Source organism: Pyrus communis, chromosome 4, assembly GCF_963583255.1.
Source record: "Pyrus communis chromosome 4, drPyrComm1.1, whole genome shotgun sequence".
In the NCBI taxonomy this organism is placed as follows: Eukaryota; Viridiplantae; Streptophyta; class Magnoliopsida; order Rosales; family Rosaceae; genus Pyrus; species Pyrus communis.
In genome coordinates, this window is record NC_084806.1 from 13,945,320 (window position 1) to 13,956,656 (window position 11,337).

The 11,337-nt window shown below is 36.1% G+C and overlaps 1 protein-coding gene across 1 annotated transcript; it reads right to left on the reverse strand.

Annotated features, from left to right (window-relative positions):
• Positions 1–6,641: 6,641 nt before the first annotated feature.
• LOC137731786 (protein WVD2-like 3) lies at positions 6,642–10,987 on the reverse strand. Its single transcript, XM_068471006.1, has 7 exons — positions 10,893–10,987; positions 8,358–8,925; positions 8,081–8,169; positions 7,883–7,976; positions 7,706–7,777; positions 7,373–7,483; positions 6,642–7,185 (listed from the first exon to the last, which is right to left on the reverse strand). Exons 2-7 carry the CDS (start codon positions 8,919–8,921, stop codon positions 6,898–6,900), a joined length of 1,218 nt encoding a protein of 405 aa, XP_068327107.1. The 5' UTR covers positions 8,922–8,925; positions 10,893–10,987; the 3' UTR covers positions 6,642–6,897.
• Between the last annotated feature and the right edge of the window lie 350 nt (positions 10,988–11,337).

An 11,337-nucleotide genomic window follows, 5' to 3' on the forward strand; every position in this document is an offset into this window, starting at 1 on the left:
TTTTGGTGATCAGAAGCTCCATTGGTCCTCAGATCTAGTTCATTTAGTGGTTTTACTGTCACAAAAGATAAATGGGAATTAGACCAATGGCTTAAGCCAGATCTGGGATTTCACCCTTTAAAGCATACAAGATAATAAACTGAAAGTCCTTGGTCTCAAGGTATAGAAAAGAATTTAATGTAGACTTAACTCATCTACGACAATCATTTGATAACAAGAAATCAAATTAACTTGGGGTGCAAGTAATCGACTTAAAACGCACTTGTTCTACATCTGCCATACTGAGATGGCAGTGGCACGCCTAAGCACTTAGTTAGTTTTGACTGTGAGCCTCAAGGCCTACACCTAAGGCCCCACAAAGGCACATTTTAGAACTAACTTTGTTCTCCTCTTGCAACCTCTCAACAAGAAGGAGCCCAACAACCAACCAAAGTGCCAACTCCTCAGAAAGCTGTATGCTCGAGCCAGGGACCTTTCCCAGTGAAATTCATGCGCGAACAAAAATAACATGAAGTAGAGTCTTGGGGTCATAGAGTCTTGGGGTCATAAAAAAACCTACTGGTATATATTCATACATGAGGCATTTTTTTTTTTTATAGCATAATCCCTTTTATAAGATCCATTTATTTAAAAAATGCCACCTTTATTTAACTTGATGCTCAAGACACAAGCCTTGCTTACCTTGCTTTTAATCCGCCTCTAATGAGATCGACGTTGAGAGAGAAATATTACTAAACTGAATCAATTAACCCATGTATACAACTTTCTAAAAATTTTGCGCTAATGTATATAGTGGCACCTTCCATATATAATGGAAAATGATTTACACACACACACACACACACTTTTGATTCTTCTACACAATCCTAACTCAATTGTGTCCATTGATTTCCTTTCATTTATTCAATTCAACAGTTAAAAATATATGAAAGTGTGTAAGGGAAGGAACAATGTTTTGTGGAAATCGCTTCCCTCTATAATACCATTTTTTCTTCCTTTCATACTACATGCATACAATTGAACCATTGAAAGGAGGTTGTAGGGGGCTAAAACAACTTTGTATTTTCGAAAAAATTTGTGATAGTGATGCTTAACAAAATTCTCTCTTTTACTCTATTAAAATGGACTTTACAAATGATTTTTTCAATGTTGAACACTTCCTAGAATTTTTAAATGGTCAATCCCAAAAAAGCACACAAAAGTATATGGGAATTGGGAACCCATCTTCCGAATAGAGCAAAAATTCGAAATCGCTTTATCGAGCATAGGAATTACTTTATATCCTCGCAACATACTCAATATGTCTCTCCTTCTCTTTTGACCCTCCTCTGCCTCTGGGGATTGCAACACATCGTATCGAAGCATCCAAATCATAGCAATTCATGTTAATTTTCATGATTGTAAGGATTCATTATTGGATGCCAAAATCAATGAAAAGGTTAATGCATGATTCATTTGTCTTCTGTCATGTATGACGTTTGTCTACAAAATATGTGATAGAACATACAGATTTAAACTTTCATGTGATGATGGAACTAGAAACTGATCACGTTTGGAATTACTAACTAGGGATAGGTAAGAACTAAGAAGAAAACTTGTGTTTGTTCGACGATGTCGCGCACAATCCGTGTGAAGTGTATTATACACAATATGTCTTATATTTAATACTTTTACGAATTAATCTGTCAGGTGCAAGTACTTTTTTGTTTGACAACTTTGTATAATGGAGCATTTTGATACTATTGCAAATTATTGTTTTCACAGTATATCTGATAAGGTTCCTACCAGACCAAATTTTGGAATATGAGTTAATCCACTTTCAGAAACATATCAGTACAGTTTCATGAGTATGGCTTTTAAATCTTGTACTAGGGCTTCTGAGGGTATTAAATGAGACCACATGGTATGGACAAAGAGCTTATAATAGTTATTCATTTGCTCTCTGTTTTACATTTTTTTTATTAGCTAGATGTGATAAGTTTGATGAGGGTGATGTTTTAGGTAGTGTCGATAAGTACTTTTTTTGGCTTATAGGTGTTTATAGTATTTTGATTGTTTTAGATTTTGTTCACTTGATTAAAGCGCATTCTTACAATTTCGCCCTTTGGAATCGTTGCTTTTATTGCGTTATTGTGCTTGGTGCTTTTGTTGTTTTATGATGTCTTTGTTGTACCGTTGAAGTTATGTTAGTATTGATGTTTAATAATGTCTTTGTTCTATCGTTGATACCATCTTTTTGTCTTAATCCTAGCCCACTTCATGCTTTCTTGCCCTTACTTATATGTCGAGACGCGAACCCTGGCCTAAATATGGTGGAACTATACCAAGGAACAATTAGTTGTCATTATTTTACGTCCATCAACAATTATCCTCACGAAATTTGAATTTAGAACCTTTTTCACTACAACAAAGTATCACTAGACCAAATAATCATTGGTTCGGAAACATCCATAAGAATCAGTTGAATGTAGATTTTCTATGCAGAAATGGGATCTGATGACCCACACGGTTTTATGAAAAGTGAAGAATATATATATATATATATATATATATATATATATGTATATGTATGGGGTAAGGCACAAAGACTATGAGGGAGGGGGGGTTATGATGGCAGTCACAAGGTGAAAAAAGGAGTGAATTCAAAGCTCATATATCTTTGCTGTTTACTCTTTCATCTCATGCAACACATGATAAAGTGAACACTAAAGCTCTTACTTGGCTTATATTCTTTGTAACTCCCTACAAGCAAAAGCCAAATTGGAAGAAAGAAAAATAAAGTTCAACTGCTTAAAGATGAAAAAACATGCATATAACTTTGTTTTTTGTTTCTTCCTTTTCAGTCATATTTTCACACAAACACACACTTTTTTTTGAACGGATTTGGTAGAAACATATAAAATATGCAAAAGGATTGCATTTGGAAAGGAAAAAAAAAAACAGCTGAAATAGTATCCAAGTTTTCAAACATTTAGACGTAGCAGGAAGCTCGAGGGGTTACGAAGCTCTGAACTTTGAGGTCCTAGGCTTGATTCTCCCCTCCTCACTACCGCTTGTAGCAAATAAATAAATAAATAAGACGTAGCAGGAGAAGATATTGATCCTGCAGCTCTAATCTTGCCTAACAATAATTAATGAATAATGTTCTAACAAGCAAATGTACAATTTAATAATTCTCATGTCATCAAATGCTACACTCTGCTGGCAATGTAAACCATAATAAAGTAGTCGTGCTTTAATATTATATATTCGTCGCTAAAACCAGGGTTTCCATGGTTGGATTTGCTTTAAAGTACAGACTTAAGTCCTGTAATACATACCTGCCCGGACCGGTCTTCTTCTTCTAGTACAGTGTTCTCACTTATGGCTGCAAATCAATGAATGGAGAAAATATGCATAGAACGATAATTAATGAGAATGATATGCTGTATGCTTACATGATCGATGATATGGAACAAGCAGCTAGATCGTCGAAATGCTCAGAATTCATACATTGATCAGCGATGCATAAAAGGGTGTATCTAACTGATCAATTGCCATGAGTAGGAACGTACTGCATTTTGTGTTGGGGGGAATGAAGCCTGGTCCGAAATCATTCGATGTTCATGTTCTTTGCTTCAAAGGAATGGTCTCGAACCAGACAGCATTCCCCTCAACACCTTGTGACACATCTGAACCACCGAGACGGAGAGAGAGAGAGAGAGAGAGAGAGAGAGAGAGAGAGAGAGAGAAAGAAGAGAGAAAGAGAGAGGGAGAGAGAAAGATTATTTGTAGATTTTGATCTGGCCATGCATTTGGTTTTGATGGGCCCTTTTATATGTGAAGAGGAGAGGAGTGTCTGATGTGGGTCAGCTGACGTGGTAGCACTACTTTCCATGGCTTCCCTGTCTTGCTTATATGCTTTTCACAAAGCATTGCAAACCAATTTCAGGCTTCATTTGCTGTTTCTGTACCTCTCAGCCCTCACTTGTGTAAGTGGCGTCTTATCTGTATTTTAGTCATTTTTCGAGTTCTTTGTTAGACCGCCTTTGCATGGTCATTGTACTATGTCTGTTTGGACTTTGTTAAATGAAATAGTCACTGACCAAAAAGAGAAAGAAATTGCCCATTTTTTTTTCCTACCTAATTTTGTTTGCTTTAAAGACACGAAAGAAAATACAGAATGGCTGAAACCGAAAGCACTTTGCTAGGGCAAAGTCAGATTTGTTCTTAGACGAAGAACATGGATAACTTGTCAAAGGGATTGACCATTTGATATGGCCTGGTGAAAAATATGAAGACCATTTGGTAGGGATTGTGATTGTGGTGCACAATTCAAGTCAAAGCAAAAGCTTCCTTTAGCATCGAATTAAAGACTGAGAAGAAGTCTCTGCTACCTGCTCTTTGCTCTTTCTTGTAACCTATGGAACATAAGATTATTTAATTCTAACATTCCGTCTTTACTTTGTTGAAAAAGATTATGAGTTTAAATGTGATATGGATTGCTTGTGCAATATCATGCAATATTAACGATATTAGAGCTAGGGAGTTGGCCTAGACACACAATGAGTCAACAATAATTTGGTATTGAACTTGCCATATATGGAGGTCGAACTTAAACCTTCCACTTATAAGTGAAGAAAAAAAAAATCAGTAAACTGTAGTGCTAGTGGCAGGTTAAAACTTAAGTGGAAAGTAAGTAATACCTGTTAAAGCTTAAGCAGATAAACCAAGAGGGGAAAAAGAGAAAAAGATGGTTGGGGAGGTGTTGCTTAAAGTTTGATGAATTATGATATTGGTTGGTATTAAATTGTTATAGATAGTATTTATATGATACATATCTGCCATCACATGTTACACGTGAAGTGGGTTAATAAACCAACATTTTGGTCCTATGACTTTATTAGATCCCCCACAGCCTACTATGCAGAATGTGACTAAGCATACAAAACTATATAGCTTCATGGATCATGGTTATGTTTCCATTGGAAATGAATGTCAAGCCTACTTATTCCAAGGAGGGAAAAAACCCTTATATTGTCCTAGAAAATACGACCCTGTGAACTTAAATGTCCTAGTTCGATCTTATTACAAGTGCAAAAACACTAAAGTTTACTTGATACGAATGATTTGCAAATGATTATTCATGGCCGGACTTCATCTATGATCTTGAATATCCAATGAGAACGTGAAACGTAAAGGTTACGGCATGTTTGGAAGTACTTTTTAAATAACTAAAAGCGCTTTCAGATCGCTAAAAACACCTTTGACCATGCATAACATAAAAAAGTTACAAGTGCTTTTGAGTTTAAAAAAGTATTTGAAGTGTTTTTTCGAAAAAGCACGCTCTTGCATTTTTATTAAAAATTCTTTTTATTGAAAGTGCTTTTAAGCAGAAGTACTTTCAAAGAAGTCGTTCCAAACGAGTCTCTTGGTGTTCAATTACATGCCAAGTAACATCCTGCCTTGCCAAAAAATATGATTTGTGGCCAAATTGTGAGGAGATGATATCCTTTGTTTACTGAACTGAGATAATGAGGATTGGACTATTAAGTTGAACAAATGATCTGAATGATTATGAATACCAGACCCCAGATTCCTCTTCAGGGCTGAAACTTACATGCGACCGAGTGTATAACATTTCGCTTTTACCTTGTGGAGAGAGAAGCTGACGCAAACACTATATATTGAACTCGAAGGACATTTGGAAGACTGGACTGCATCCAATGGAGAAGGGAAAAAGAAAACAGTATGCTCAATCCAGCAACACATGGAAAAGGAGCCCACTTTGGCAAAAGCCTTAGCCTTGACACGTTATTTCCCGAAAATTTACATTTTTCTGATAATCTGTGATGTTTCTTCAAATGGTTCAAGTGATACGAAAAATGAATGGATGAAATTGAAAATAGAAGATCTAACAGTTGGGGCTAAAACACTCGTAGGTAGCATAGAGAACTCAGCATTGAACTTCGAATATAGTTCAAATGCCTATAAAACACCACAAACTTCTCATATTTTCTCTCCACTCTCACTTTTTCTTTTTGAAACTGTGTTTGTATCAATGAAAATTTAAAGGAAAGCAAGAATTGACAACTCAAGAACTTGAAGTGGAGCAAAATCTAAAGCCCCTAAACTTTTGACTGGGAATTTTGCTTCCATAAAAGAGGCATATTGTGCTCAGAAGGTCATGTTTTCTGTTCAATAATGAATACACTACAACAACGTCGAGCACTTTACTCTGTACCGGTAACTTTCTCATTTTTCTAAAGAACCAAGGACTTCCATTCCAACAAAGCACAATTTCCACCCTAAGAAAGCACAAATCTACGGGGCCCTTGCCTAAACTTTTATTCTCTAGTCTCTATTATGGTTACAGTAAGTAAACATCACCTCCACGACATCATCATGTAAACTGGACATATAAGTATGCAATCGTCACTGAAATCTGAAAACATGAATTCTGACATCATTAATGTTACAAACTTACAAAGTACCGTCAGGTAGAATCCTAACCACATAAGTATATTGACCCCGCCAATAAAATTTCTGTTTGATTTTCTATCTAGTGGGAACAAAACAAAAAGCGCAGACTACATATTTAAAGAAAAAAGTCTATGGCGACGCACTATTATTGTTTCCAAAACAAGTTGCATACGAAAGCAGGTTGATCTCCAACATAATTAGATTATTCAGACAAGAGTACAAGCAGTATTCTTGGTGAATAAATAACTCTTCATATACACGAGTGGATATAAATTACAGAAGATGTGTACAGTTCATAAATTACACACAAACAATGCAACAAGTCACTGCGAGTTACAGAAACAAAACATGCACATACTTCAGAGCAAGTCACAAGATTGAGACAGAAAGTGAAGACTCGTTTCCTCTTATAAATTACGACACTCACCAGAAAAATCAAGATTGAACATACATGTCCATGTGCTGTCCATTTAGGTTTGCCGGATCAAACTTGTTTATCTCGTCCACTTTCTTAGTCTCATCAATGAACTCGCAAACGGCATTACCATTTTGGATGTTGATCTGACCCTCACTTTTCAGGGAACCAGCATAACTGGTGTCTTCTTTGTAACTACCCATACTGTGACGATTTCCTTTCATTCTGTCTCCTCGAGATACTTTGACTGTTTCACTGCAGCTCATCCTCCGGCCAAGCTTTGGTGACTTTGCACGAGTTGGTGGCAGCTGGCATAGAGACAGGGGAAAAAATTAACAAACTTGAGCTGTCATTTACACACATAAAAATATTAATCTATTTGTCACACTTCCCCTACAATGTAATACTATTCTATGCTAACCATCAGAATCTGTGGTTTCAAATAGCATATCAGAATCTCATACAGGGTAGAACCAGATGAAGTCTCTGTATAACCTTTTTAAGTTCAGTTTTAGGTGGAGGTCCCTCGTGATAGAAGCTTGGCATCGGGTTTGCCTTAAATGTTAAACTCTTTCTCAGTTGCTTGATAGCCGCCTCCTTCTCTTCCTTGAATTCCAAGATTATGAAGCAGCCAAAGGTAAAGCAAAATCAGGTAAGAATGACCAAGTTGAACTCAAAAACATGACCATATTAAAAGAAGGCAAGACACAATGGAACAACAAACAACATCCGTTCAATGGTGTGTGCGCCTCTGTGTGTGTGTGTGTGCGCGCGCGCGTGTGTGTGTGTGTGTGTGTGTGAGAGAGAGAGAGAGAGAGAGAGTAAAACCTTGGTCCTTGCATCGCTTTCAGTTTTTTGCACCTCCAATGCTTGGTGCTTCTCCTCTAACCTTGAATAAAACTAGATATGGCAACAATAATAAGGGTACATAGTTAATGCTTAGGGATCTACTCATCAGACTGATTAAATTAACTACACATAATAAAAAAACTGTGAAGGCACTACCTCCTTCCTTTTCTCCGCACGCTCAGTGCATCTAAACGTTGGAGCTGATGCAACAATTGCTCTGGACCTAATAGTTCGTGCAGATGCTACTGTGCTATGCATGTTCAAGGAATAGAATTCAAATCCCGATAAGAAGTCATAGTAGGAAGAAGATAAAAGACATGAATCAAGCTAGGACTTCAAAATGTTGTAGGATACGTGGAAGCAACAGAACAGGAATCTTCCTCATCAGAATGCTTCTTCTTATCTGGTTGCATTGGCATCCTTGGTACCAAAGGTGATATTGGCTGCATAGATATAAATGTCATCACAAACTTCTACGACTCCAACAGAGATAATGCATGAAAGGAAGTCAAGGAAAATCACGACAAATGTTTTTGTCATATGTCAATAGAATAAAAAAGAAACAATGGATACATAGGGGATTTAAAACAAACTACATTAGATGCATCTAGGCTTAGTTGACAGGAGCTACCTGGTTATGCTTTGTGGTATTAAGATGACGCAGATCACTTGTGTTGGGTAATTTATTGGCACCATTACCGCAATCAAGTACAGCACTGACTGAACGAGTTCCACATGATGCACGCTTTTCAGTCGCTAAGGTAAATGGCTGCGGAACAGTGTGTTTTGTTCTAGCATTTCCCGCAGTAGGTTTTGATGCACGTTTTGCAGATGCTAGTGACTTACTACTAACCTTTGTTTTCCCAGAATCCAGTTGAACCTTATCCAAAGGCTGGTCATTATCAGAGTTCGACCTTACTACATTCTGATCCTCACTAAATTTTTCAATAAGACTCAGTTGAGAAACATCAACAGAGTTTTCTGTAGTACATTCTTTCACTTCATACTCCTTTACTTCAAGACTTTCTTCCAAATTTTGTTGTTCACTATCCCCATTAATATGCTCATATGACTCTGAAATCACGTGATCACTGGGGATTCTCTCATGATTTGAATCATGAGAAAGACCTTCTGAGTAATTTGTGACACATTCTGATTCCTTGTCCATGCAGATATCTGTAACTTCTATCCCCATTACACTTGCAATACAGAAAAAGCATCACAATTGTATCAATATCATTATAGGTTTATCTGCAAACATGTTTGCACCTCTCATTATTTACAAAAATAAAATAAAATTTGGTCATGATTTGCCGCTTACAAACTCCGTAAATAGTGTGAATATTTTTAACTCACAAAAATGCCCAACCATATTTTTAATTCATGTTTGTACCATCCTTCAGGATATGCTGCTATTAGAAAATAAAAAAGATTTTCTTTTCCTGACCAAAAAGAAGAAAATGAAAGAGAGAGGGGAACAAAAGAAGATGCAAGAGTGATGGTATTTTACAAGTTACAATGTAATGTTTTAAAGAAATATAAAGCAATTCCAGAACAACTCGTGTGGGCAAATATAACAAAAATGTGACATGATTTGAGTTTTAAATACTCAACATGTGTAAGCATCATTAAATCATTAAGATTTGGATTCTAAAAGACAGATGAAACCACCCTTCTTCCATGAGGAAAGATTTGTATACTAATTTTTCTGCAGATAGATGAAAATTACCCTGTACTATCAAAGGAAGATGACAATTGACAAACAATGAGCAAGTGAGAAAAGATGATAAAGCATACGAACTATTCAGAAAGTCATCATTCCCTTCGGGAGTATGATGGGTCTAGTAAGTATGAAAAGAGATATTAATTATTAAACATAAAGTAGCAAGAGACAGAATCATTTGCTTTGCCACCATAGATGTGAAGACAGAGAAGGGGAAGAACAAAATGAAACATAAAAAAACAGGTAGGTGTGCTCAATCCATAATTTCTATGATGTCCCCAACACACCCTGAGACATTGCCAAAGACAGAAAAATCGAAGAAATGGCGAGGGTTTTACAAAGCAAAGGAGAATCACTCTGTACTAAACTTAAATTGCGGTAAAAGGCAATTCTGAGACATGAGTATATGGGTATGATAGAAAAGCAGAAAGTGAACCAATAAAAAATGTTTGCCAAATATAGAATCGCTCCAGTAAACAAAGTCACTCATTTACTTCACTTTCAAATTTTATGGAAACAGAGGAATAGTGGACCAATTTGAATACTAAGCTTGAATTCAAAATTCAAACGATTTCACAACTAATATGTTGGATTAAATACAGACAAAATATATCTACTAAACAAACACCAAAAGAGCATATGCAATAAAAAGAGAGGGGCTTTTTACATGTAAGCACTTAGAAACATTACACTTTAAAGAAAAACACTTCAAATCCAATACTTTAGAAGAAGAAAAAAGCCCAATTGACTGACTTGGTAATAAGGGGGGATTTTACAAGTAAGAATCAAATAGAGGATGACAAAATGGGGATAGAATCAAATAGAGGATGACAAAATGGGGATTTTTTTTTTCTCCAATTGAGCTATTGGAAGTGTTTTTTGTATAAAACTTACGGTTGTCGGGGTATTTTCATAATTGACTAAACAAAATTAGGATAATCATGCTTAATTAGGGGAAAAACACCAAACACAATACATTGATTAGCTTTGGCTGGGTAAATAACTTACTTTGCATATAAAAACAGACATTTTCTTTCACACACACATAAAAAAGGGTATCAAGCAAACCCATTTCACCTCAACTGTGTTAAATTATAATAACCAGTTAACCACATTGGAAATTGGAATATGGGTTCTTGCATTCTCATTCCCCAGATACTATAAAAACACCAAAATTCGAAAAAAAATCGTGTATTTTCCCAGCTGCATTTTCTCAGCAACCAAACAGAGATCTAAGTGAACCAAACAAGTGTAAAACGCAGATTTCAAAATCTGGGTTTTCATACATAATCAGCAAAAATAAAATCAAATGCCGAAGAAACAAAACGAAAAACAGATCAAATGAAATTTGCACAAATCGATACTGCATTTCATGGAGGCGCATTTCTAGCAGATCGAGAGCAGGGATGGAAGAGAAGGTGGCAAGGATGGTAATTAACTCACAGTTTTGGTCCGAAGTCTGAAGATGTAGGAGGATTTCGCTCTGTGTGTCTGTGAGCCTCTGTGCCTCTGTATACATGGACCTCGCCTTATCGAGCTGTTACGTTTTCAAAGCATAGTGTGTTTTCTGTTGCTTTTATATGCGTGGTGCCTCGTCGGCATTGACGCCGCTTCTTAATGCCTATTAATTATTTGCCTTGAATTATTTTATTTTCATATGGCATGAATTAAAATAAAAAATAGAATACAAGCGAGATTTATGGAGGAATATGAAACTCGAGTGTAATAAGAATTAGAAATGAAGAAGAATGACTAATAAAAGGAGTGGACGAGTGGTAGATTGCTTTGGTGATTAAGGTCTTTATTTTTTTAATCCATTACTTTCGAAGTTCAAATTTGTCCCCTTTGTCTTTGGTGTAGAAAATTACTTAAATCAAAATTGAAAAAA

Bases quoted from the DNA above. Each gene is read 5' to 3' on its own strand.
- LOC137731786 (XM_068471006.1), bottom strand. From the start codon at position 8,921: ATGGGGATAGAAGTTACAGATATCTGCATGGACAAGGAATCAGAATGT. The intron at 8,170-8,357 runs GTAGCTCCTGTC...ATATCTATGCAG, and splicing joins ATACCACAAAGCATAACCAG to CCAATATCACCTTTGGTACC. The intron at 7,977-8,080 runs GTATCCTACAAC...GAACATGCATAG, and splicing joins TCCTGTTCTGTTGCTTCCAC to CACAGTAGCATCTGCACGAA.